General features: G+C 40.9%; 2 protein-coding genes across 2 annotated transcripts in view; one reads left to right on the top strand and one right to left on the bottom strand.

Moving 5' to 3' along the window:
* Window positions 1-3,758, bottom strand: part of lars1b (leucyl-tRNA synthetase 1b) — a 63,213-nt gene extending 59,455 nt beyond the window's left edge. The window contains exons 1-2 of the mRNA XM_072264028.1: window positions 3,459-3,758; window positions 2,481-2,653 (exon numbers count right to left, since the gene is read on the bottom strand). Of these exons, the coding sequence (XP_072120129.1) occupies window positions 2,481-2,653; window positions 3,459-3,540 (255 nt within the window). The 5' untranslated portion in view covers window positions 3,541-3,758. The remainder of the gene's footprint in view (window positions 1-2,480; window positions 2,654-3,458) is intronic.
* On the top strand, window positions 704-27,333 carry sra1 (steroid receptor RNA activator 1). Its single transcript, XM_072264031.1, has 5 exons — window positions 704-1,079; window positions 21,597-21,728; window positions 22,369-22,586; window positions 24,184-24,292; window positions 26,717-27,333. The coding sequence occupies exons 1-5, from the start codon at window positions 1,055-1,057 to the stop codon at window positions 26,890-26,892; spliced, it is 660 nt and encodes a 219-aa protein (XP_072120132.1). The 5' UTR covers window positions 704-1,054; the 3' UTR covers window positions 26,893-27,333.
* The last annotated feature ends 548 nt before the right edge of the window (window positions 27,334-27,881 follow it).

The raw sequence follows: 27,881 nt of genomic DNA, 5'->3' as shown, positions 1-27,881 counted from the left end.
ACTGTAATGAAAACCAATTTCCCCCAGGATCAATAAAATATGACTATAACTAATTCCCACTGCTGTTTATAAGGACTTCGTCTGTTTTCCCAGTGACGGTGTGGGTTTCCTCTGCTGTTCCAGTTTCCTCCCATATTTTGAAGACTTGCATGTTAGTAAGTTGTGGCAATATTGGAAATATTTGAGGAGGAAGTGCATATATTTTAGAAGGATGGGCAATTCAAGGCTCTGAGAAATGCTGGTGAAAAGCACTTAAGATTTTGGGCATGGGCTTCTCTTATTAAATTACTACTTCAGCCCTTTAACTGTGTTCCCTCCCCCACCCATGCAGATTTCTCTTGACCTAGTCTCACCTATCACCTGTCAGCTTGCACTCCTTTGCCTCTCCTACTTTCTTATTCTGGCTCTGCCCTTTCCTTTCCAAAGTTGATGAAGGGTTTTGGCTACCTGAGTTGCTGAGTTCCTCCAGTATTGTGTGTGTATTACTTAAGATTTTGGACAGATCGAGTGTGATTGTACTGAATGGCAAGCCAGACGTAACCCTCATCAGTCTCTTGAAGCAAAGGGGATAACTTCTCTCAACTTCATCTGCCCCATCATTGAAATGCTCCCACAACCAATGAACTCATTTTCAAAGACTCTTCATCTCATGTTCTCGATATTTATTGCTCATTTTTTTTCTTTCTCTTTGTATTTGCAGTTTGCCTTTTGCACACCGGTTGAAAGCCCAAGTTGCTGCGGTCTTTCATTGATTCTATTATGGTTATTACTCTATTATGGATTTAATGAGTATGCCCACAGAAAATTGCTTGTATATGGTGACATATATGTACTTTGATAATAAATGTACTTCAAACTTTGAACTTTTGATGACGAAGACCCACCAAAGCAACAAACAATCTGCTGGATGAGCTCAGTTGGTCGAACGGCATTTCCGGAATGAATTAAGAACTTTTGGTGAAGCATGACGTAACTCATCGAGACGGACGTGACGTCAGCGCGTCAGACTCCGGACCCGGCGAGGAGGAGGTAGAAGTGGAACAGTGAAGAAGAAATGTCTGATCTGTTCGTGAAACCAGGTAAAGTGAGAGAAAAGCGGTCACTGGCGAATGGACGGACTTAAAGCTGGCGTAACTGGGGGGGGGGGTGAGCGTTGAGAAGTGTCGGGCATGCAGGGCGCTCCCCGGTGCTCCGTCTACGTGGCGTTCGATTGTGCTCAGCACCGCTTCATGACGTAATGGTATCCCGGGAAACGCGCACAATACTGAAGGAACTCCGAAGGGTCCCGGTCCGAACGTCGACTGTTTATTCTCTCCATGGATGCTGTTTGACTTGCTGAGTCCCCTCAGCGTTTTGTGTGTGTTGTTCAAAGCTGTCAGCATTCTTGTGTTTATGGTATCCCGGTTCCGGGAGGAGGGTTGGGAGCAAAGTGAGCAAAGTTCAAAGTAAATTTATTATCAATGTACTATACACCACCCTAAAATTATTTTTCTTGCGGGTAATTCACAGTAAATTCAAAGAAACATAATAGAAGCAAGGAAAATCGCACACAGCAAAGTGGACAGTCAAACTGCAAATACAAAAAGAAAACAACAATAGATGAGCAATAAATAAGGGGTATAGATATGGAAAATGTAAACGGGCCCTTTCCACTGAAATTGGATGTGACTACAATTAGAGGCATGGGTTAAGCGTGAAAGGTGTGTTTAAGGGGAACATGAGGAGGAACAACTTCACCCAGGGTGGTGAAAGTGTGGGACAAGCTGCCAGCGGATGCAGGGTCGATTCCAACATTTGACAGAAATTTATCTGGGCACATAGATGGGAGGGTATGGAGGGCTTTGGTCCAGTTGAGGTCAATGGGACTACACAAATTAATTGTTCAACACAGACTAGATGGGCCAAAGGGCCTGTGTCTGTGCTGCAGTCTTCTATCTGAACGTGAGATCCTTGAAAGTGAGACCATAGTGAGAACAGTTCATTGTTGGGATGAGTGAGGTTATACTCTCTGTTTCTAGAACCTGATTGTTAAAGGGTAATAACTGTTCCTGAACCTGGTGGTGTGGGTCCTGAGGGTCCTGTACCTCCTATCTGATGGCAACAGTACTAAGAGAGCATGGGCTGGATGGTGAGAGTCCTTGATGGATGCTACTTTCCTGCAACAAACTCCTTATAGAGGTGTTCAAAGGTGGGGGGGGGGTGGCAGGTGGGCTTTACCCTTAATGAACTGTGCTGTACTCACTACTTTTTGTAGGCTTTCTATTCAAGGGTATTGGTGTTTTCATACCAGGCTGTTATGCAACCAGTCAGGATGCTCTTCACCATATATAGAAGTCTGTCAAAGTTCTAAATGAAATGCTGAATCTTCAAGAACTTTTAAAATAGAGGTGCTGCCATGTTTTCTTTGTAATGTCACTTACAAGGGGACCCAGAACAGATCCTCTGAAGATGATAATGCTGAGGAATGTAAAATTACTGACCAACTCCATCTCTGATCCCCAAATGACTGTTTTATGGACCTTTGGTTTCTTCCTCCTGTAATCAATAATCAGCTCCACGGTCTTGCTGACATTGAGTAAGAGGTAGTTGTGGCACCATCCAGCCAGATTTCCAATCTCTTTCCTATATGCTGATTTGTCAGCAGGGATTGTTGCTGTAGAAATGAAGGATAAACGATCAACTTTATTTACATGTACAAACCCCATTTCCAGAAAAGTTGGGATATTTTCCAGAATGCAATAAAAACAAAAATCTGTGATATGTTAATTCACGTGAACCTTTACTTAACTGACAAAAGTACAAAGAAAAGATTTTCAATAGTTTTACTGACCAACTTAATTGTATTTTGTAAACATACACAAACTTAGAATTTGATGGCTGCAACACACTCAACAAAAGTTGGGATAGAGGCATGTTTACCATTGTGTTACATCACCTTTCCTTTTAATAACACTTTTTAATCATTTTGGAACTGAGGATACAAATTGTAGTAGATTTGCAATTGGACATTTTGTCCATTCTTTCTGGATATAAGACTTCAGCTGCTCAACAGTCCGTGGTCTCCGTTGTCTGATTCTCCTCTTCATGATGCGCCATAGGAGATAGGCAGCAGGCCAGTCAAGCGCACGCACTCTGTGTCTACAAAGCCACGCTGTTGTAGCCTGTGCAGAATGTGGTCTGGCATCGTCCTGCTGAAATAAGCATGGACGTTCCGGGAAGAGACGTCGCCTTGATGGCAACATATGTCTCTCTAAAATCCTAATATACGCTTCAGAGTCAATGGTACCTTCACATACATGCAACTCAACCATGCTGTGGGCACTGATGCACCCCCATACCATCACAGATGCTGGCTTTTGCACCTTTCGCTGATAACAATCTGGATGGTCGTTTTCATCTTTGGTACAGAGAACTTGACGCCCATTTTTTCCCGAAAACTAGCTGAAATGTGGACTCACCTGACCACAGCTCACGGTTCCACAGTCTTTCGGTCCATCTGAGATGAGCTCGGGCCCAGAGAACTCGCCGGCGTTTCAGCATAGAGTTGATGTATGGCTTCCTCCTTGCGTAATACAGTTTCAAGTTGCGTTTCTGAATGCAGCAACGGACTGTTGAGTGACAATGGTTTTCCGAAGTACTCCCGAGCCCAGGTGACTATAATTGTCACAGTAGCATGACAGTTTCTTAGGCAGTGCCACCTGAGGGCTCGAAGATCACGCGCATTCAACAGTGGTTTCCGACCTTGCCCTTTACGCACTGAGATATCTCTGAATTCTCTGAATCTTTTCACAATATTATGTACTGTAGATGTTGAAAGACCTAAATTCTCTGCAATCTTGCATTGAGAAATGTTCCTTTTGAACTGACTAACAACTCTCTCACGAATTTTGGCACAAAGGGGTGAGCCATGACCCATCCTTGCTTGCAAAGACTGAGCCTTTGATGGACGCTACTTTTATACCCAGTCATGATACCTCACCTGCTACCAATTAGCCTGCTTAATGTAGAGTCTTCCAAACCGGTGTTACTTGAATATTCTGTGCACTTTTCAATCTTGTTTTAACTCTGTCCCAACTTTTGTTGAGTGTGTTGCAACCATCAAATTCTAAATTTGTGTATGTTTACAAAATACGATTAAGTTGGTCAGTAAAACTATTGAAAATCTTTTCTCTGTACTTTTGTCAGTTAAATAAAGGTTCACGTGAATTAACATATCACAGATTTTTGTTTTTATTGCATTTTGGAAAATATCCCAACTTTCCTGGAAATGGGGTTTGTATATAATGCATTGGGTACTTACTGTGCTGTGTTGGTGCGGCATTCAACAAAAACAACATTGAACAATTATAAGAAAGAATTATAAAAAAGTTAGATGTTAAAGTATGGAAAGTGAGTAAATGTGTATAAATACTATTATGTATTTACAATATTAGATTATGAGAACACTCAGTCCTCTTTTATTGTCATTTAGAAATGCATACGTGCATTAAGGAATGATGCAATGTTTCTCACAGATATCACAGAAAACAGGACAAACCAAAGACTAACACTGACAGAACCACATAATTATAACATATAGTTACAGCAGTGCAAAGCAATACCATATTTTGATGAAGAACAAGCCATGGGCACGGTAAATAAAGTCTCAAAAGTCCCGGAGTCAATCGACTCCCGAGTCCCTGATAAGCAGGCGGCAAAAGGGAGAAACTCCCTGCCATAAACCTCCAGGCACCGTCAACTTGCCAATGCCTTGGAAGCAGCCGACACTGAGTCCATCCGTCTGAAAACTTTGAGCTTCCGACCAGCCTCCCGAGCGCCTTCGACCTCGCCCCGGCTGCTGAAACACGCCAAGCCGAGAATTTCGGGGCCTTCTACTCCGGAGATTCCGGTTACCACACAGTAGCAGCGGCAGCGAAGCGGGCATTTCAGAAGCATTATAAAAAGTGGTTTAAAGTGTTTTGCTGTCCAGTGCAATGACTGAGGTAGTAGATAAGGGGGATGGGGAGGGTGGCTAAATAGAATGGTTGATCAGATTAACTGCCTGGGGTGGAGAAACTTTTATATGGTGTGAAGTTTTTGTTTTAATAACCATAGCACTTAACAGAACGAAGCTTTTGGAAAAGGCAATTTGCTGGGTGGGTAGTGTCCACAGTGATTTTGACTGTCCACTTCTTTGTCCTGGACATGTACAAGTCCTGCAGTGATGGTAGACTACAATGACCTTCTCAGCTGATTTGACAGATCATTGTATTTCTTCTATATTGTGAGAGTTTGCTGATAAACCAGACAGTAATTTTTTGACCGGAAGAAACTCCAATCTACAAATCAGTGGATGTGGATGAATCAAAGAGAGGGAGAGCAGACTTTGTTTGTCCTCCCTTGCCACCGCCCCCCATTTTGTGAATTCTGAACTGATTTTTGCTCTGGGATAATCTAATCAGAGCAGTTGAATGTGGGCACAAGGAACTTTAGCTAATGACCTGCTAAACCTGAGACCATTCTCGGATGACTAGCTATTTATTACGTAAGTGGCAGACGTACCAGAAAAGTGATCTGTAGTCTCACTAGATTCAGTGTCTAGGTCACCTAGTTTTGACAGATTTGAACCAGTCAGAGCTGAAAGGAACAAGGTCAGGGGACAGAAACCATAGACATTAGTTGTAGCCCTGAACTAGAGCCAGTAAGAAGGTGACCCAGGTAGGTCAGGTGATACTGGGCCAGTGGGATGGAGATTCATCAGTTCAACTGATAAGGAACACTACAAGTGTCAGGAGCTCCAAATATGTTATGGTAATGAGAGGACAACCATCGTGGACGAGGAGGACCCCACTGACACATGGAGATCGGGACCACAAGAAATGCCTGACCAGTGTAGACTGCTTTCTCAGGTAATACCTTTTCTGTTCATTGACTGTTCATGAAGGATCAAGGAATTCTAGTGGGAGTGCATTTTAGATGAGACCATACATACAGATTACTTGTCGGTAAATACAGATTCTCTCTATGCCTCCCTGATCATTATTACAAGGAGTGATTCTTATAACAGATGTAAGGTTCTTTATGATGATGGTTTACTATTGCACCAGTATGTTCTGCAAAAGATGGAATTTTACTGATTGTCTCAAGAAGTACATCCTCTACCGAGCCTTTTTGCTAATGAAGGAGATACTGTTCTTCCACATGAGGTCTTGAGAAATATTGATGCCCAGGAAGGTGAATGTTGACATGTTACTAACTGTAGGCTTGTTGCTGATGAGTGAGTAGAGAGGAGACATTTCTCCTGAAGTCAATATGGATCTCCATGGTCTTGAGGGTTTTTAGCTCCAAGTTGTTGTGATTGTGTTGTGAGGTGCTGGAGCCTTATAGGTCCCACACCACCAGGTTTAGAAACAGTTACTATCCTTGTTGCATTGTGTTGTTTTAATCCAAGGTCCTTTGAGATGTCAGGATAGAGGCAAAAACCTGTGGTTCCACGATCATTTTATTAAGAATTAATAGAACAAGGGAAATCTGAATGAACAGTGATAGAGGTCTTCTAAGTGAAGGGAAAGCTAAGATTAAATGAGGCTGCTTTGTGTTTAGCCGTTTTATACCCATAGAGATGAGGAAAATTCCATTCACATTTGTAGATTAGAGTCAACCAATGAGAAAGCAGTTATTCAATATTGCAGTACCAAGTTAACCAATGAGAAAACACATTCAATAATGCAGAACAAAGGGGCTTCTAGAGCTTTCCAGAATTATATTTTGTATAGCCATTGGAGACATATTAAACTGTTATATGGATATAAGAACTACTTAAAATGCAAGCAGATAATTGTTAAACTGCAAAGAAAATAACAATTAAACAGTCTACTCTAAGAATTAAATAGTCAGATCCAACAAACCCCCTTTGACTATGACTATTCTAAATCACACATTTAGGATCATTACGCCTGAAAATTCAGATGCAGAAAAACTTATGGTATATATGTTATGTACAATTTAATCAAAAAAAATGACTTCGGTTATGAAATATCAAAGGATACATATTCTTCAACGTAAATATAGGATTATGGTTTGGCAGATTTGTAGGCATTCTTATACAAATTTGAACTATTAATGATTGCCTCTAAGCAAGTAAAAAAAGATATAGCTTATGATAAAACAGAAGTTTGTACATGTAGGCAAAATTGGCAAAAATATAACAATAATTAATATTGGAATAAACTTCATAATGTTCAGTAGTTATCAACTTGAAGTCTTCTGGCTGATTAGTGATTTGCTCACTGTAGCCCAGCAATGGGGGTACTTTGGCCAGGAGATCAATAGGTTTCAATATGTGCATTTAATGTCAGAGAAATGTATACAATATACATCCTGAACTTATTTTTCTTCTTGGACATCCACGAAAACAGAGGAGCGCCCCAAAAAATGAATGACAATTAAAACATTAGAACCTCAAAGCCCTCCACCAACTTCCCCTTGCACGCACAAGCAGCAAAGCAATGACCCCCACCCACCCCCATCAGGAAAAAAGCATCAGCACCCTCCACCGAGCACACAAGCGTGCAGCAAAGCATCAATAATAACACAGACTTGCAGTACCCCAAAAACTACATTTTCACCCGATAATAAAGGAAAACGAGGCGACCCCGTTTCACAGCGAGAGGAGAGGTATAACCAACAACTCGCTGATTTATGATGTTAAAAGTCTGGTGCGTCGCTTTTTCCGAGCTCTGTGCCTGGAGAGTCAGGGCCAAAAAGGTGCAGCCCCCGGTAGCTGACCCTCCGCTCCCAATGTTACGTGTTCTCCTATGACGCTTCACTTGGGAGCACCAACCTAGAATCGGCAGGTCTCCGGACCCACAAAATCCTGGAACCCTGAAGGCGCACTCGTCTTCCAGGCCGCATCCTTGGGATATCAAAAAGTGGCCGATCGTGAGGCCCTGAGAGTGGGTCCCATTCCACAAAGAACTGCAGTCAGAGTGTAACTCCAGGTCAGGGTCTTCAAGAGAACCCCCCCCCCCCCACCCAAAACTCTGAAAAGGGAAAAAATAGGTATTAAAGATAGAAATAAAGCTGTTTTGGAAGAAGCAAACAAACGTGTCGCCATTTAGCGCCACCTTAACTGCTAGCATATTAACCACAGTGCTTGGTGACCTCCATGAATACCACTTTAGCTTGCATGCAGTAAGTATCCACTTACTTTTACCTTCTACTTTCATTGCCAAGTTGGTAATTAACAGCACTTGATGCTACCAATGATTGCATATGTGTTTTCTTAATGAGGACCCACTCACCAGGAATCAGGGAGATTCCTCCTTTTGCTGGGTCTTCCTAAGCGGCAGAAACCTGTGAGAAGCTTGGGTTAGTTTCACACGATAGTTAAATAAACTGTTTGCCATAATGTGTATACCAGTCTCCCTGAGATTGATGGCTTCTGGCAGTGACATAGGGCGCCCTGTTACCAACTGGAGTGGACATATGTTTTCTTGTTTGAGGCTGCTCTGATGCTACGTAAGACAATAGGGAAGAGCTGTAGGCTATGGTATGCCTTCCTCATGATAGTTGGTCACTGATGGATGGTTCCATTCATTGTTTGCCTTGGCCTGATGCTTCTGGGTGATGTGGACAATCGAAAGGCCATTCAATGTTCATCAGTCGACAGAAGTCCTGACAAATACTCCCAGTGAAATATGTTCCTTGGTCAGAGTCAATGTGACATGGGAATTCCCATCCAGGAATATGGTCCTTAATCAGAGATTTTGCTGTGTGTGTGTCAGTAGCTTTCCTTGCTATAATGGCTTCCACCCATCTTGAATACCTTTCCACGACTACCAGTATAGAAACATAGAAAACTACAGCACAATACAGACCCTTTGGCCCACAATGCTGTGCCGAACATGTACAGGTCGACCTTCACTAATCCAACTACCTGAAATCCGGTTCCTTTGATAATCCAGCACTGATTATGCTTAATGTGATCCTTCTGTAATTTGGCATTTTCACTAATCCGGCACACCTCAGGTCCCAATGGTGCCATATTAGTGAAGGTCGACCTGTACTTACTTTAGAAATTACCTAGGGTTACCATAGCCCTCTATTTTTCTAAGCTCCATGTACCTATCCAGGAGTCTTTTAAAAGACCCTATCGTATCCGCCTCCACCACAGTCGCTGGCAGCCCATTCCACGCATTCACCACTCTGCATTTTAAAAAAAAACAACAATTTACCCCTGACATCTCCTCTGTACCTGCTTCGAAGCACCTTAAAACTGTGCACTCTCATGATAGCCATTTCAGCCCTGGGAAGAAGCCTCTGACTATCCACACAATCAATGCCTCTCATTATCTTATACACCACTTTTAGGTCACCTGTCATCCTCCGTCGCTCCAAAGAGAAAAGGCCAAGTTCACTCAACCTGTTCACATAAGGCATACTCCCCAATCCAGGTGACATCCTTGTAAATCTCCTCTGCACGCTTTCTATAGTTTCCGCATCCTTCCTGCAGTAAGGTGACCAGAACTGAGCATCTGTGTATCCTTGACACTTTGGGGGAAAAAAATGTAGTCCACTTGTAAATGTATTCATTTCCCCAGTATTAATTTTGGGGTGACTTTTACATTTTAATATGGCAACTTTCTGACAACGGTTGTGTGATATCCAGAAACTCTTGTACTAGTTGACCATTCTTGGTTGGAGTTCTTAGAGCTGTAAGAAATCCTCTGTCTCCATAAATTTCCAAAATTATGACAATTCCTGCCAACTTACGGGCTTTAATCAGAGCTTTTAGCTCTGTCTGTTACACAGAGGTGCCAGGAGCCATGCTTCCTCATGTCAGCATTCTAGTTTCAGAAGTAACTGCCCATTCAGCCATTCAAATTCTCCCCAATCACAGGGGAGTCATCAGTATGTATGAACATAGAATTCTCCAACTTCTGGTAATTCCTTCCCCCTCCCTTCCCCTATCCCTATGTCACTCTGCCCCCTCCCCCAGCAGTCTACCTCCTCCCTCTTGGTTCCGCCTCCTTCTACTACCCATTGTGTTTTCCCCTATTCTTTCTTCACCTTTCCTGCCTATCACCTCCCTGCCTCCCTTCCCCCACCCCTTTATCTTTCCCCTTACTGGTTTTTCTCCTGAAACCTACCAGCCTTCTCCTTGCCACCCTCCCCCCACCTTCTTTATAGGGCCTCTGTCCCTTCCCTCTACAGTCCTGACGAAGGGTTCTGGCCCGAAACGTCGACCGATCTTTTCCACGGATGCTGCCTGACCTGCTGAGTTCCTCCAGCGTGTTGTGAGTGTTGCTTTGATCCCAGCATCTGCGGATTATTTTGTGTTTAGTCATCAGTATACAAATCTTTGGCAGAGTAACGACCGACAGGATGCTCTTGGTATCCACAGTCTTGAATTAAGACAGTTTTCATGTGTTTCTCGTTGAGATACAGGGTAAATGGTCTACCTCAGGGGTCCCCAACCTTTTTTGCACTGCGGACCGCTTTAATATTGACAATAATCTTGCGGACCGGCCGATCCGGGGGGGTGGGGGGGGGTAGTGTTGTCAACAGACAAGAGTAGCAGTCAAATACTTTGAGCTTACCCCGACCCCGAAAAAGACTACAATAACCATGAAGCCCTGCGCGGGCACTAGTGCGCATGCGTGACTAGCAAATACGTGTTTGTGGCGATTTTTCTCAACAAATCGTTTTTGGCGATTCTGTTCGGGGGGGGGGGTTAATCACGACCGGAATATAGGTGATAAGGTGCTAATACACTCAATTTCGTTTCTGGAAGGGTTTATCTAACGAATTTAACATTAAACACACAGCGCATATTTTCCTCGCATGAATATAGTGATAAGTCAAGGGAGGGCAGGGGAGCTTGAAGTAAGTGTGGAACAAACTTCCAGTAGAAATGGTAGAGGCAGGTTCCATATTATCATTTAAAGAAAAATTGGATAGCTATATGGACAGGAAAGGAACGGAGGATTATGGGCTGAGTGCAGGTCGGGGACTTGGTGAGAGTAGCGTTCGGCACGGACGAGAAGGGCAGAGATGGCCAGTTTCCATGCTGTGAATGTTATATGGTTATATAAGTCACTTATAATTCAGTAGTATCATTTTAAGTAACGTTTGGATATTAAGCACACAGCATATATTTTCCCCGTATGAACATATAAAATCATTGCAACGCACCAATATCGCTGAATCGGGGAGCTCTGGGCTTGTTTCCCTGCAACAAGACGGTCCTATCGATGGGTGATGGGAGACAGCTATACTTGAAGGGGTTTCTTTATGTCCACTCTATTCTGCAATTTAGTTCTCGTTGCATTCATTGCAGAGATATGTTGGAAATGGAAGTAACGTTTTCAGTGCTTTCGTGGCTATCTCAGGATAGTTAGCCTTGACTTTGATCCAGAATGCCAGCAGAGATGTTATGTCAAACATACTTTTCAGCCCACCGTCATTTGCAAGCTCGAGGAGTTGATCTCCTTCCCACGCTGACATGGATGACGCGCGGGTAATGACCTCGCGTGCATTCAAGCTCGACAGTGGGCATGACAGGGATTGAGGAAAGGTGCAGCTGACTCATATCGCCAAATCATATTGTTTCCTCGCAGCCTGGTAGCTCCTGCTTTGCGGCCCGGTACCGGTCCGCGGCCGGTGATTGGGGACCGCTGGTCTACCTGTTTTAGGATTCTTAATTCAGGTACGGTAAACAAAGTCGTATTGAGAGTTTGAAATACTTTCAGTTGCTCTTCATTAAGAGTCAGAGTGTTGTCTGAGCACTTACTATACTTCAGCAGATTGTTGAGTAGTTGTGCAATAGTTGATAGGTTGTCGCTCTGCCCCTCTACCAGAGGACTTTAGGTTCAGACCAAGGGAATCATTGTCAAACACAGTTTACTTAAAATTACATACTGTTTATTAACAAGCTTGCGTCTCAGTTGATATTACAGAGCCCCGCTCAATAGAGCCTGGAAACCTGGAATCAGTGAGCCTTCAGCACTCCCTGGGGCTGCTTGTTAAACATTCATTATCACATACGTACTCTGATCATTGCCAGCCACCCTTGATTAGAGTTTATGCAAAGCAACTGTCTCATGCAACAAGCACGCCTTTGTTCCTTGCATCCATCCCATGGTTAGCAGATCCCATGGTTATCTTGCAACATTATTCACATAGTGTGACTAATCAAGCTGCAAATGTCAGTCAGGTTTTAGCCCTTTTAATTCTGTAGATAATTCCTCAGGTCTGTCACTAGCTTATCGATACTGATGAACAATAGTTTCATCCTCAGACCTGCATCTCTTCACTCCCTTGGTCTCTATTGAAGCAAGCTGTGACAGAGCTGTCAATCTTATTGTTTCAAAAAAAGCTTGCCTGACAAATAGTTGGAAGTCATTGAAGAAGGATAGACAAAGGAGAATTATTTGATGTTGTGTACTTAGATTTTCAGAAGGTCTTTGACGAGGTACCACACATGAGGCTGCTTAACAAGTTCTGAGTCCATGATATTACAGGAACGATTCTAGCATGGATAAAGCAGTGATTGATTGGCAGGAGGCAAAGAGTGGGGAGAAAAAGAGAGTCTTTTCTGGTTAGCTGCAGAGGACTAGTGGTGTTCCATAGGGGCCTGCATTGGGACTGGTTCTTTGGAATTCTTTGCCACAGTCAACTGTGGAGGCCAAGTCTTTATGTATATTTAAGGCTAAGGTTGATAGATTCTTAATTGGTCAAGGCATGAAGGGATCCAGTGGGGAAGGCAGGAGATTGGGTCTGAGAGGATCAGCCGTGATGAAATGGTTGAGTAGACTCGATGGACCAAATGGCCTAATTCTGCTCTGAATCTTAAGGTCCTCACTGATGTCAATAAGGGGCTGCTGTCTATGTCATGTCAATCCTGTAATTCCTCAGAATTCAGATGGTGTCGCTGCCTGGGAGGACTGTCAATTCTCCAGAGTTCAGATGGTGGCTCTGTCTGTTTGATGTAGGCTGAATCTCTGGGCAAAGCTTCAGAAGTAGGTGTTTGCCAGGGTGGAACACCAGCAGTAGCATCACTGGAAGCGTCACTAGAAGAACTTCTGGGAGGATTGCTCACTTGAAGTCATGGCTGAGCTACTCCACATGTGTTTTAGTTTACTTCTGAGTTCTGCACAGTGCACTTCAATTGAATTACAGTCTTGTTCTTTTGCTCATTTAGTTAATGCAAGGAGTTGCTCCTTGGACTTACTGTCGTTATCATGCTATTTTTGTAGTTTATCACAAGTTTTGCATTTCTTTTGATTAGTAAAAGACTTTACTTATCCCATTAACTCTTTCACTCGCTCACAGATTCAATCAAACCAACCACGCTCTCTTATCTCCAAATCAGTAACACATTTTTCTTTAGATTGAGGACACGCAATCCTCTTTTATTTTCATTTAGTAATGCATGCATTAAGAAATGATACAATGTTCCTCCAGTGTGATATCACAGAAGCACAAGGCAGACCAAGACTGAAAAACTGACAAAAACACATAGTTATAACATATAGTTACAACAGTGCAAGCAATACCGTAATTTGATAGAAGAACAGACCATGGGCACAGTAAAAAAAGAAGTCTCAAAGTCTCTCGAAAGTCCCAACATCTCACGCAGACGGTAGATTGTTATGCGACCAAACTAGATTGTAACCAAATAGGTTACAACCAAATAGATTGCAACTGTTTTATCTTTAAAATAACAATGTACTGTCCTCAATCCTAATTTCTATCTGATATTTGAAGCTGGGACCCTTTTTCTCTTTGACAACAAAGAAATCCCTTTTGTTGTACACTAAAAATTCTACTTTTGTCTTTGATTGTTCCAAGTCCTAAACTTTGATACCCTGCCAACTTGGCCACTTGTTGGATTCTGATGTTTTAATCTAAGATTCTTTCAGAAGTCAGGAAAGGGGCACAAAATTTGCCGTTTCACAATCATTTTAAAAGTTGATAGAGTAAAGGAATGTTGAGGTCTACTAAGTGAGGGGAAAACTGAGATTAAGATGGCACTGCTTTGTGTTTAGGTATTTTATACCCATAGAGATGAGGAAACTTCCATTCAAATTTGTAGATAAGAGTTAATCAATGAGAAAACACTTCTTCAAATCTGCAGGACAAACAAGCTTCAAGAGTTTTCCACTATAGCCACTAGAGGCATGTTAAACTGTAATATGCACATAAGAACTACTTAATGTACAAGCAGATGATTAATTATTAAACTGCAAAGAAAATAATTAAACAGTCTAATCTAGGAATTAAGCAGTCAGATTCAACACCCTTCAACCACCTGCCTCCTGAACCAGAGTGGATAACCTCAACACTGAACTGATTCCACGGGCTATGGAGTGACTTTTAAGGACTGTACAGTTCATGTTCTCAGTATTATTTATTGTATTTGCACAGTTTGTCATCTTTTGCACATTGGTTGGTTGTCAGTCTTTTATTGATTCCATTGAATTTCTCTGTTCTGTGAATGCCTGCAAGAAAATGAATCTTGAGTTAGTATATGTTGACATATTGGTACTTTGATTATGAATTTACTTTGAACACTTGCCTGTCTATTTCCTGGTGATAATTTGATTCATCACCTCTGGTGATCAGTCCAGTGACAACAGTGTTAATTGTCTGCAAACTTATCAGTTTAATAGATGGGTCGCTGGAGATGCAGTCATTGGTGTGTAGAGAAAATAAAACGGGAGAGAACTCACCATGTGGCACACTAGTGCTGATTGAACAGGATGTGGCGATGTGCTTACTTAGTCTCCCATACTGGCTCCGATCGCAGAGGGAAGAATCAATAAATATATAAAATAATGTTTATAAAAATAAACATGGTGCAAAGAGTAGTTACAGTGATGCTAGAAAGTTTCTGAATCCTGTCGAATTTTCTGTATTTTTGTATAAATATAACCTAAAATGTAATTAGATCTTCATGTAAGTCCTAAAACCAAATAAAGCGAACCCAATTAAATAAATAACACAAAAAATTATACTTGTTCATTTACTGAGGGAAAATGATCCAATACTACATGTATTTGTTGGAAAAAGTATGCGAACTTCTGGGTTAATGCCTTCTACAAAAACTATTTGGAGTCGGGTGTTGCATTCAATGAGATAAGATTGGAGGTGTGGGTTGTAGAGGTGTCCCGCCCTATATAAAAAAAAACTACACACAGTCAGTTTACTACAGCGCCTGCTCTTTTCAAGAAAGATGCTTATGTGCACCGTGCCTCGATCAAAACAACTTTCAGAGGACCTTAGTATATGAATTATAGTGGTGCATGAACCTGGAAAAGCATTTCTAAAGACCTAAGTGTTCATCAGTGCACGGTAAGAGAAATTATCTACAAATGGAGGAAACTCCCAAGGAGTGGGCATCCTGCAAAGATCACACCAAGAGCACAAGGAGGTGAAAAAGAACCCAAGGGTAACAGCAAAAGAACCTGCAGAAATCTCTAGAACTTGCTAAAGTCTCTGTTCATGTGTCCAGTATAAGAAAAACACTGAACAAGAATGATGTTCATGGAATGGTGCTCTTCAAAAAAAAAAAATTGCTGAATGTCTTAAGTTTTCAAAAGACCACCTGGATGCTCCACAACACTTCTGGGACAATATTCTGTGGACGGATGAGACAAAAGTTGAACTTTTTGTCAAAAATGCACATTGCTATGTTTGGAGAATAAAGGGCACTGCACACCAACACCAAAACCTCATTCCAACTGTGAAGCATTGGGGAAGGAGCATCATGGTCTGGGGCTGCTTACTGCCTCAGGGCCTGGACAGCTTGTGATCGTTGAGGGAACAATTAATTCAAAATTTTATCAGGACATTTTACGAGAGAATGACAGGGTAGCAATCCATCACCTGAAGCTTAATAGAAGTTGGATAATGCAACAAGACAATGATCTGAACGGCAAGAGTAAATCAACAACAGAATGTTTTAAAAAGAAGAAAATTTGTGTTTTGGAATGGATGAGTCAAAGTCCTGACCTTAATCCTATAGAAATGTTGTGGAAGGACCTGAAGCAAGCAGTTCATACAAGAAAGCCCACCAACATCCTAGAGTTGAAGCAGTTTTGTAAGGAGGAATGGCCTAAAATTCCTCCAAACCGGTGTGCAGGACTGATCAACAGTTAACAGAAACGCTTGGTTGAAGTTATTTGCTGTACAAGGGGATCATACTTGTTACTGAAAGCAAAGGTTCACATACTTTTTCAAACAAATAGATGTAATAGTAGATCATTTTTCTCTAAGTAAATGAGCAATATAATGTTTTTCATATTGATTATTTAATTAGGTTCTCTTTATTTAGTTTTAGGACTTGTGTGAAGATCTGATCACATTTTAGGTCATATTTATGCAGAAATAGAGAAAATTATACAGGGTTCACAAGCTTTCTAGCACCACTGTAAGTTGCTGGGCAAGTATTGAGAAACCTGAACAATTCATTAGGAATTCAAAATCAAATTATTTATAAATTTGAGATTAAAAGTGTACTTTATATATTATTGGTTCTTTTAAAATAAAGCAGGACTGGTCCATTGATGGCAATTAGGGGGTTAAATTGATGAATGAGTTTTACCCTTCATGTGCTTGTGGGCCTTGGGCAGGAGGTAGAAGCAAGCTGTGTGGATTTGCGGCGGTAAAAGGTAAAAAGCTGTGAAGAGAAGATTTCCTGAACAAATGGAGTGTATGATTGTATGGTACAATGGAGTGAGATTGTGGTGCAGAGGGGAGATTAGGAGGTGTCTGAGAGCTCATGTTTGGTCTCTGCATGATGGAGCATGGTTTACGAGACCACAACATGACCTTTGTTGTCAGAGTTGTTTCATAGTGAAGGAATTCTGCAAGTCGACAGGATAGAGCATAAAACACTACATCACAGTAAAGGGCCCTTCAGTCCATGATGTTAAGCTGAGTTTTTTTTAAATCTACTCTGAGATCAATCTAATGCTTCCCTCCTACATAGCCCATCATTATTCTATCACCCATTTGCCTATCCAAGAGTTTCTTAAATGTCTCTAATGTATCTACCTCCACCACTACCTTGGCGGGGTGTTCCATACAACCATCACTCACTGTGGGGGGAGGGGGGGTGAATTACCTCTGACCTCCCCACACCCCCAACTTTACTTTCCTTCAATCATATTAAAATTACGTCATCTCATACTAGCCATTTCCAGCTTGGAAATAAATCTCTAGCTATCCACTTGTTGTGTTCCACTTATCACGTGCATGTCTATCAAGTCACCTTTCATCCTGCTCTCCAAAGAGAAAAGCTCTAGCTCACTCAACCTATCCTCATAAGGTATGCTCTGTGATGTAGACAGCATCCTGGTAAATCACCTTCCACATCCTTCCTATAATGAGGGGACCAGAGCTGAACACAATATTCCGAAGTGTAATCAGGGTTTTCTGGAGCTGCAGCAATCCCTCACGGCTCTGGAACTCGATCCCTGACTAATGACCAAAACACCATACACCTTCTTAACCACCCAATCAACTTGTGCTGAAACTGGGTGATCTATGGACATGGAGCTCAAGAACTCTTTGTTCCTCCAGACTGCTGGGAATTTTACCAGAGGAATCCTATAGGGAGCCCAGCTCTGGATCTTGTCAGTGTCCTGTTGTAACCTATGACAATATTCTACACTACCAACTTTCCTGGCATCTGCAAAGTTACTAACTCACCCTTTCACTATCTCATCCAAGTCATTTATATATAAAAAAAATCACAAAGAGCTGGGTTCTCAGAACAGATCTCTGAGGAACTGCCAGACAGAAAATGGTCTACAACTATCTTCTGCCTTCTGGATGATGATGTGGTAAATTGGATCAGTAAATTTGCTGATGATACAAAGATTGGAGGTGTAGTGGACAGTGAGGAAGATTTTCAGAGCCTGCAGAGGGACTTGGACCAGTTGGAAAAATGGGCTGAAAAATGGCAGATGGAGTTTAATACAGACAAGTGTGAGGTATTGCACTTTGGAAGGACAAACCAAGGTAGAACATACAGGATAAATGGTAAGGCACTGAGGAGTGCAGTAGAACAGAAGGATCTGGGAATACAGATACAAAATTCCCTAAAAGTGGCGTCACAGGAAGATAGGGTCGTAAAGAGAGCTTTTGGTACATTGGCCTTTATTAATCGAAGTATTGAGTATAAGAGCTGGAATGTTATGATGAGGTTGTATAAGGCATTGGTGAGGCCGAATCTGGAGTATTGTGTTCAGTTTTGGTCACCAAATTACAGGAAGGATATAAATAAGGTTGAAAGAGTGCAGAGAAGGTTTACAAGGATGTTGCCGGTACTTGAGAAGCTCAGTTATAGAGAAAGGTTGAATAGGTTAGGACTTTATTCCCTGGAGCGTAGAAGAATAAGGGGAGATTTGATAGAGGTATATAAAATTATGATGGGTATAGATAGAGTGAATGCAAGCAGGCTTTTTCCACTGAGGCAAGGGGAGAAAAAAAACAGAGGACATGGGTTAAGGCTGAGGGGGGAGAAGTTTAAAGGGAACATTGGGGGGGCTTCTTCACACAGAAAGTGGTGGAAATATGGAATGAACTGCCAGACGAGGTGGTAAATGCAGGTTCTTTTTTAACATTTAAGAATAAGTTGGACAGATACATGGATGGGAGGTGTATGGAGGGATATGGTCCGTGTGCAGGTCAGTGGGACTAGGCAGAAAATAGCTCGGCACAGCGAAGGGCCAAAAGGCCTGTTTCTGTGCTGTAGTTTTTCTATGGTTTCTGTGGTTTCTATGGGGAAGCAAATTTTGAATCCACAAAGCCAAGTTTCCCTGAATCCCATACCTCCTGACTTTTCTATTGAGCCTGGCATGGGTAACCTTGTCAAATGTCTTACTAAAATCCTTATACACTGCTCTGCCTTCACCAGTGTACTTAGTCACATCCTCAAGGAATTCAATTAGGCTCGTGAGGCATTACCTACCCTTCACAAGCCACATGGACTATTGCTAACGGGACTGTGCTTCTCTAAGTGTTTGTAAATCCTGTTTCTAAGAATCTTCTCAAATAATTTGCCTACCACTGAAGAAAGACTCAATGATCTATGATTCCCAAGAGTTTCCCTGCTCCCTTTGTTTTAGCAAAGGAATAATATTTTTTTTAGATTAGATTATGAGAACACTCAGTCCTCTTTTATTGTCATTTAGAAATGCATACATACATTAAGAAATAATACAATAACATTTTCCACTCTCTAATAATCTGGTACTACTTATGCGGTTAGTGAGGATGAAACGATCGTCGTCAAAAGCACAGCAGCAATCTCTTGCTTCGCTTCCTAGAGTAACCTAGAGTATATCCAGTTTGGTTCCAGGGACGTATCTACCCTAATGTTTTTCAAAGGTTTCAGCACGTGTCCAGGATGATATATTAATACAAGTAATGGAGTTAGCAGTAGTTAAGTTGAGAGAAGATAATGTGAAGGGAGGTCTACTTGATTTAGGAATTCTGGATGTGGGAGAAGGAGCTGCAGCCTGGGATAAGCATTCTTTCCCAAAAATATGGCAGCAGCAGAAGAAAAGTTAAGATGGGAATGTGGGGTTGATCCTTCGAGATAAGACTGGTGAAGGTTAGAGAAGATGATGAAAACATCAGGAAAGGCTTGTGATCTGCACCAGCTGTTCATATGACCATCCACCACCTGCTCCCATGGTTTCACTTGACCCTGATCAGGTGGGGGGGGGGTGCGGAATGGCTAAGCAGATGCTACACCTTGCCCAAGGGTGAGCTGGTGGCTGGTGGAGGGAAGGAGTGCCTTACACCTCCTTTGGTAGAGATGTATCTCCACCCAGCCACCCTCAAATGTAGTTTCACTAGGCTAATTAAGAGCTGCAGTACTGTCAGTAAGTGTATATGTTGTGATCTGAAAGCATAGAGTGGTACAGTGGTGCAGAAGATAGAGCCTCTGCCTCAGCACCAGAGCTCTATCCTGACTTTAGATGCTGGCTGCATGGGTTTCCCTCAGGTACGCCAGTTTCTTCCCATATCCCAAGGATGTGTGAGTTAATAGGTATTTGGCCTCTGCAAATCTTCATAGTGTGCTGGTGAGTAGAAGAATGTGGGGGAATTTGATGGAGTACTGTGTGCAGTTCTCGTCTCCTTACTTGAGGAAGGATATACTGGCTTTGGAGGCAGTGCAGAGGAGGTTCACCAGGTTGATTCCAGAGATGAGGGGCTTAGATTATGAGGAGAGAATGAGTCACCTGGGACTGTACTCACTGGAATTCAGAAGGATGAGAGGAGATCTTATAAAAATATCAAATTATGAAAGGAATAGATAAGATAGAGGCAGGAAAGTTGTTTCCACTGGTAGGTGAGACTAGAACTAGTGTCATAGCCTCAGGAGTAGATTCAGGACAGAGATGAGGAGGAACTGCTTTTCCCAGAGAGTGGTGAATCTGTGGAATTCTCTGCCCAATGAAGCAGTGGAGGCTACTCAGTAAACATGTTTAAGACAAGGTTCGATAGATTTTTATATAGTAGGGGAATTAAGGGTTATGGGGAAATGGCAGGTAGGTGGAGATGAGTCCAAGGCTTGATCAGCCATGATCTTATTGAATGGCGGAGCAGGCTCGATGGGCCAGATAGCCTACTCCTACTCCGATTTCTTATGTTCTTATGTAAGGGCCATCTTTCTTTGACTATGAAGAGTAGCTAGCGCATCAGAAAGTAGTGCAAAAAGTTCTTTTTTTTTCATCCCAGAGTGGTTCTCAACAAGAACCCTCTTTGAGATGATGCAGACAGTAAGGACTGCTCATCACATTGATGGATTTGGAGTTGCATGTACACCTGATGTAGAAAGGTAAATGGATTTTCTTCCCTGAAGGATGTTAGTGAATCAGGTGGATTCTGTTAGTTCCATGAGGACTATTAATTGGTACCAAATTGGTGTCAAGTTTTTTTGGAAGAACTGATGACCAAGTTGCTGTAAAAATAGCTATACGGGGAGCTCATTTAAAGGAATCGAGAACTTACTGTAATGGCGAATGATCTTGGAAGTACTAAGCACTACTGTCCTCTTTAGTAATTGAAAATAGTTTGTGACATATATCGATGTATAATTGTACTCAATTAAGTTCTTGTAAAGCATACATCAATCTCCTCTCTAATCACCGAACAAGTAGAAAAATCAATTACTGTTGCACAGAAGTATACAATTTTGAAGAATGATTTTCATTCACTTTAAGGAGCAAGACGTTCTTGTGAAAGATTTGAAAAATTGGAAAAGAAACAATTTTGCGAAGAGCAACACACAAAATGCTGGAAGAACTCAGCAGATCAGACAGCATCAGGCCTGGACTGGAAGGGAAGAGGGAGGAAGCCAGGATAATTAGTGGGGGGGGAATTTTGAAAAGACCTGTATATTTGTGCAAATATGCAAAACTTTTAAGCTGTTCACTTCATTTTTAAAATAGTTCTTAAAATATTCTTTTATTGTATGAAACGTTAATTATTAATAGTGATAAAACATTCATTAAACTATTTTGTTTGAATTTTTTTGTGTGTTGTTATATATCACCTTAGGATGACTTACTTAACTTTGTGTTATTTTTAATCAGGAAATCAAGAACGAGGCTGGAATGATCCTCCTCAGTTTTCATATGGTTTGCAGACTCGAGCACAAATTGGGCAAAGGAAACCATTTCTCACAAAGAGAGTAATAGCACCTCAGATGGATACACCACCAAAAGGTGAGCATCAATTATTTGCTGCAAATTCTGCCAAAGATTTGGAACCTTTAGAAAAAATGTTGTACTTTTATGTCAAATTGTGATCATTATGAATTATTTTTGTATAATCATGATTCCCCATTTGAGTCTGTGTTTTCCAGCTTCTACAACTATTTGGATTTTTATTCGGATTACAACAGCCAAAAATGTTCTGTTACTGGTTATCCTCAGTATAAAAAGGCTTTAATTTTTAAATAAATGTGTAACTATTATTTCTATTCACTTCACTGCTCCAATCAGTAGAGTGATCAGGCAGCTCCTGTATATGCTCATTTTTAGCTTGACTTTTGGAGGCACAGAACAACAAAATAGAAAATTTCCTTAATGTTCCTTTGCCTCGTGAGAGCAATTAGAGAGAAATGTTTTCAAGTTTACATTTCCTCTGAGCCATAATTGGTAAATCACCACATGGAAGAGTGCATATCCTGCACACCAGGCAGCTCCTCTAAATCAGAGATTAATGCAGTCCCTCCATAGATGTGGCAGAAATTACTTTTATAAGAACACATGCTGTATTTCATTGGCTGCAATGATGTGATTATTTAATAAATTAAATATTAAATGTCAGGTTACTAAAAAATATTGTGCATTTTTCCTGTAGTTTGTGGACCTACTGGAATTCCCCCTGGATTGACACCATCTGGCAGTTCCACACCCAGCCAGCAAAGACTTCCACCTCCACCCAAACTTCCTAGTTTGTCTAACACTTGCCAACCTCTTCAAAGCACAACGGTTATTTCTGAATGCAATGTAAAGGAGGTGGAAGATGTTTTAACTCCTTTAAATAAGGCGCTGGAGGCTTGTAGGACATCAGTTAAGGTAAGCAATTAATTCCTAAAGTAGGGATTACTTTGAAGGTATATTGGAACAGGAGAATGCTATTGAGCCCCTGGAGATCATAAATGATATGACTGCACATAGTGTGGGGAAGTAATTTGTGCTGCTGCCACAGAATTCCAGAGACTTGGTTTTGATCCTGATCTCAGAAGCTGTCTTCATGGAACTGGCACTTTCTCCCTTTGTGGGTGTCCTCTTAGATTTCAACGACAAGCTGGAAGGTTAATTGGCTGTTGTTAATAACTCATAGTATTGGTCAGGGGAAGGGGAATCATAAGGGCAGTGTTTATATAGAAGGTGATTTTAGCTGTGTGTGGAAATTAGGTATTTACAAATGGTATCTTTTTGGATAGTAGGAAATGAAGCACACCCTGATGGTCGATGTACTCATTTCTATTGTTCAGATTATAGTGTGAAGAAAGGGATTACAAACCAAGCATATTCTCAGAAAGAGAAATGTAGTAGGTGGATGACAGACACAAGAAAATCTGAAGATTCTGGAAATCCAAAGCAACACACACAAAATACTGGAGGAACTGTAGTCAATGGTTGCCTCTCTGACTTGGAGGCCTGTAACTAGTGGAGTGCCACAGGGAATGGTGCTGGGTCCATTGTAGATTGTCATCAATATCAAGTATCTGGATGATAATGTGGTTAACTGGATCAGCAAATTTGCAGATGACACGAAGACTGGGGGTGTAGTGAACAGTGAGGAAGGCTATCATTGGCTTGGAGCAGGATCTGGACAAGCTGGAAAAGTGGGCTGAGAAATGGCTGCCAGAATTTAATGCAGACAAGTGTGAGGTGTTGCACTTTGGTAGGACCAACTATCGTAGGTCTTACACAGTGAACCGTAGGCCACTGAGGAGTGCTGTAGTACAAAGGGATCTGGGAATATAGGTCCAAAATTCATTGATAGTGATGTCACAGGTAGATAGGATCATAAAGGAAGTTTTGGGCACATTGACCTTCATAAAACAAAGTACAGGAGATGGAATGTTATGTTGTAGATGTATTTTCAGTATCAATAGGGTAATTGCAAGCAGACTTTTCCATTGAGGTTGGGTGGGACTGCAAGTAGAAGTCATGGGGGAAAGCTTCTTCATTCAGAGGGTTGCAAAAGTGTGGAACAAGCTGCCAGTGCAAGTTATGCATGTGAGCTGGATTTCAACATTTAAGAGAAGTTTGGATAGGTACATGGATGTTAGGGCTCTGGTCCCTGTGCAGATTAATGGAGTAGGCAGTTCAAATATTTCAGCACAGATAGATGAGCTGAAGGGCCTGTTTCTGTGCTGCCTTTTCCTATGACTCCATGGCAAGCCTGAATCAGTGATCACTGCTCTTTAGTATCAGGATTATAGGAGTGAATAGAGTGTGACTGTCTGCAATTACATTGATGGACCTCATCAAAACTGTTCTCTTTAAAATAATGACATAAAACCAATATTTAAAATTTATTTTCTAAAGCAATATTTTGATAACAGCTGGTGTTATAATGAATATTCTCAATGCTAGGATGGTGTTTAATAGATGGACAAAACATATAACAAATGGTTTTATTTTTAAATATTCTGTCTAGAAGCAAGTTTGTGATGATATTGGCCGACGACTAACAATACTACAAGACATGTGGCAAAACGGAAAGCTATCTGTATCAGTGCAAAAGAGGATGTATCTGCTTGCACAAGGTAATCATTTTATTGGGTCCTGAATTTTATCCAAGTTATTATATTTAATAACTGGAAATTTGAGGCTTTTGTATAATTGCATGCTCATCTTGTATAAGCATAAATGACCTGTAATTCAGGATATAAGGAACATTTATGGTGGCTAAATCCATTTGGTATATTTTATAAACGCAACAAGAGGAAATCTGCAAATGCTGGAAGACACTAAACTCCTGACCTGACGAAGGGTCTCGGCCCCAAACGTAGATTGTACCTCTTCCTATAGATGCTGCCTGGCCTGCTGTGTTCACCAACATTTTGTGTGTATGTTGCTGGTATATTTTATGTGGAGGTTGATAGTTTCTTGATTAGTAAGGGTGTCAAAGGTTATGGGGAGAAGACAGGAGAATGGGATTGAGAAGCTAATAATTCAGCCATGATCGAATGGTGGAGCAGATTTAATGGGCCAAATAGTCTACTGCTGCTCCGATGCAATATGGTCTAATGGTCTTGAGCCAATGTGGCTCTGTTTTTTGTTATCAGGGCAAGCTGGTGCTACTGTGAGTTTAGAAGATCATACAGCACCTGAAGATATCTTGGTTCTCAATAGCAAAGCTTTGTATTTATAATTATTGTTATAATTGTCACCAAATTCAGGGAAAATATTATTTGATAACCAACCAGGTGGAGTTCTATTGCTTGGTCAAAATTGGTCAGAATGTTTCTGACACTCAGAAGCATTCAGATTGTTAAATGTGAAAAAACATTATTTTAAAAATTAAGCACCCGAAAGGTAGGGGTGTGTGTGTGTGTGTATGTGTGTGTGTGTGTGTGTGTGTGTGTGTATGTGTATATATATATATATATATATATATATATATATTTTGTTCTCTTTCTTTAAAACATTTAAAGGATTTAAATACCTAAAAGTTAAACTTGTTCGTGTTAGCCATTCCTCTTGATTTAACTTAATTTAAAATATTTTTGTGCCGTGATAATAGAGCACAATTGCAGGAACCTGCTAAAACTTTATACTCCAATGTAGGCCTCCATGAAAAGTCCAATGTTGGAGCATTTTCTTGAAAAGTACCATGAATAAAAATATTAGAACTTTTATATTTACACAGAAAACCCAGATGTCATCAATTAAGTGGGATATGTGCATGTTATTAGGTTAATTATTCATGTTTCTTTCCAGAGTCCGTTCCTTTTATAGGTCACATTTGTTAGCTGAACTATTTCCAAAGCACTTGATAGAATAATGATACTTTATTCTCAGCCATAAAATATAACCAGAAAATAATTCATTCAGTTCTAGCAAAAGAGTCTTTGACTTGAAACATTAACTCTGTTTCTATTCCTACAGATATAGCCTGCCCTCCTGTGTACAGTTGTTCAGACATTGGTCCTAATGTGGGCAAATGGGATTGGTGTAGGTGGGCTAAAAAGGTTGGCATGAACATAATGGATTGAAGGTTTTTTGAAGTACTGTTCTGTGACTATTGAAAATTCACTTCAACTGAAATATTACCAAAATAAAAACAATATTGGAAACACAGCAAACCAGGGAGCTTTTGTAGAAGGGGAAACAGAATAAATGTAACACAATATGCTGGAAGAACTCAGCAGATCAGACAGCATCTATTGGAATGAATAAACAGTCGACGTTTTGGGCCGAGACCCTTCTTCAGGACTGCAAAGGAAGGGGGAAGATGCCAGAATAAGAAGGAGAGAAGGAGGATAGCTAGAAGGTGATGGGTGAATGAAGGTAGGTAGGAACGATGAAAGCCGGAGAGGAAGGAATCTAATAGAAGAGAGTGAACCATAGGAGAAAGGGAATGAGGACGGAACCTGGGGGAGGTGAGAAGGGGTAAGAGGCCAGAGTGGGGAATAGAAGGAAGGAGAGGGAGGATTTTTTTTTTAGCAGAAGGAGAAATTGATATTCATGTCAGGTAGAGAGACTACCCAGATGGAATTTAAGGTGTTGCTCTTCCACCATGAGAGTGGCCTCATCGTGGCACAAGTGGAGGCCATGTACTAACATGTTGGAATGAGAATGGGAATTGGAATTAAAATGTTTGGATTAAAATTGGAACAGAATTATTGTTTTAGGTTGAAGATCCTTGTGTTTCTGTGTTCATTGTGTTCCTCTTTCCACAGATAATGTCTGACCTTTGTTTCTAACATTTTCTGTTTTAATTTCAGATTTCCAACATCTTCAGTTTTCAAGTATTGTTGAAGTATTATTGAATTCTTTAATTGCAACATTAATATTATATAATTAGATAGAATTATGACTTGTATTGTCTACAGCTCTGCAAATAAAACATCTGTGTAATAGGATAGCTTGCAAATTATTGTTACTTCAATTGTTATAGATGTCTGAATTCTCTCATTATCCATTTCATTATATGTCATGTCCTAATGGTATTTGTCTCTTTACAGAAATGGAGCATTGCAAGTGGGATTCTGCTGATGAAATTCACAGATCTTTGATGGTTGACCATGTAAATGAAGTAGGACAGTGGATGGTTGGTGTGAAGCGTCTCATTGCTGAAACCAAAAATCTGCCATCTGACATTATTTCCTGTGCTGACAAGGGTTGTGAATCAGGGAACTAAATTGTTGAATTTGTTTACAGTGATATGACTGACAACTTTGGTGAAAAATGCAGTCAGGGAACAAAGTTCTAAGAACATGGCTACAAGAATAAAACGATGCTTGACTATGGTGTCTGCACTGAGCAAGAATGAAAATGTAGTCGGGCTGCACAGTTTCCAATCTACAGTCATTGAAAAGAGCTGCTGTTTCAAACTCTTTTATGGGTGCTCTTTTCAGAAGGCAAATATCAGGGTTTCTTTTTCATCTGCCACAGAAAATATGGTCAGGTCTCATTGCCATAAGCACCTAGTGGACTTCAATTAAGGACTTGGCACATTTTACCAACATCTATTTTAATGAAGTTGCAGTGTAATTTTATTGCATGTGATTCAAAAACTGCCCACCTGCTGTGATTTTTTTTTGAAAATATTAAATATTCAAGGTGAAGTGTTGGACTGAAATACCTTTGTGTTTGCTCTACATGTGTAAAATCTGGTTTATCTAAAAAGAAAAGCATTATTGGTACACACATTTATTCATAGTGTGATATCTATTATAAATGCAGGATTGTTGATGTGATGGGAACAGCTACATACTTGACCACACTTCAAAATGCTTTATAGGAAAATTATATCCTCTAACTGCAATCATTGACCTCTTTCTGTGTTCTATCTCTGCCTTGAAGAAAGTCTTCCCGGAGTTTTATTCTCTAATCTCAAATCTGCAGTTTAATAGAACCTGTCAGATTGTGTTGGCTGTCAACACAAATGAGAAATTTCACTGTATGTTTTGATGTACATGTGATTGATAAATGAAATTGATTCAAGGAACATACAACAGTACAGCTTGAGAACAGGCCCTTCAGTACATGCTACCTTTATACTTTATACTTTGTCGCCGCCAAACAATTGATACTAGAATGTACAATCATCACAGCGATATTTGATTCTGTACTTTTCCTCAATCATTTCCTGATAATTTAATGAACAAGGTGACTTTTGCTGTATGC

Source organism: Mobula birostris, chromosome 7, assembly GCF_030028105.1.
Source record: "Mobula birostris isolate sMobBir1 chromosome 7, sMobBir1.hap1, whole genome shotgun sequence".
Lineage (NCBI taxonomy): Eukaryota > Metazoa > Chordata > Chondrichthyes > Myliobatiformes > Myliobatidae > Mobula > Mobula birostris.
The sequence above is the reverse complement of the archived record's forward strand: the minus strand, read 5'-3'. Positions and strand labels throughout refer to the sequence as shown.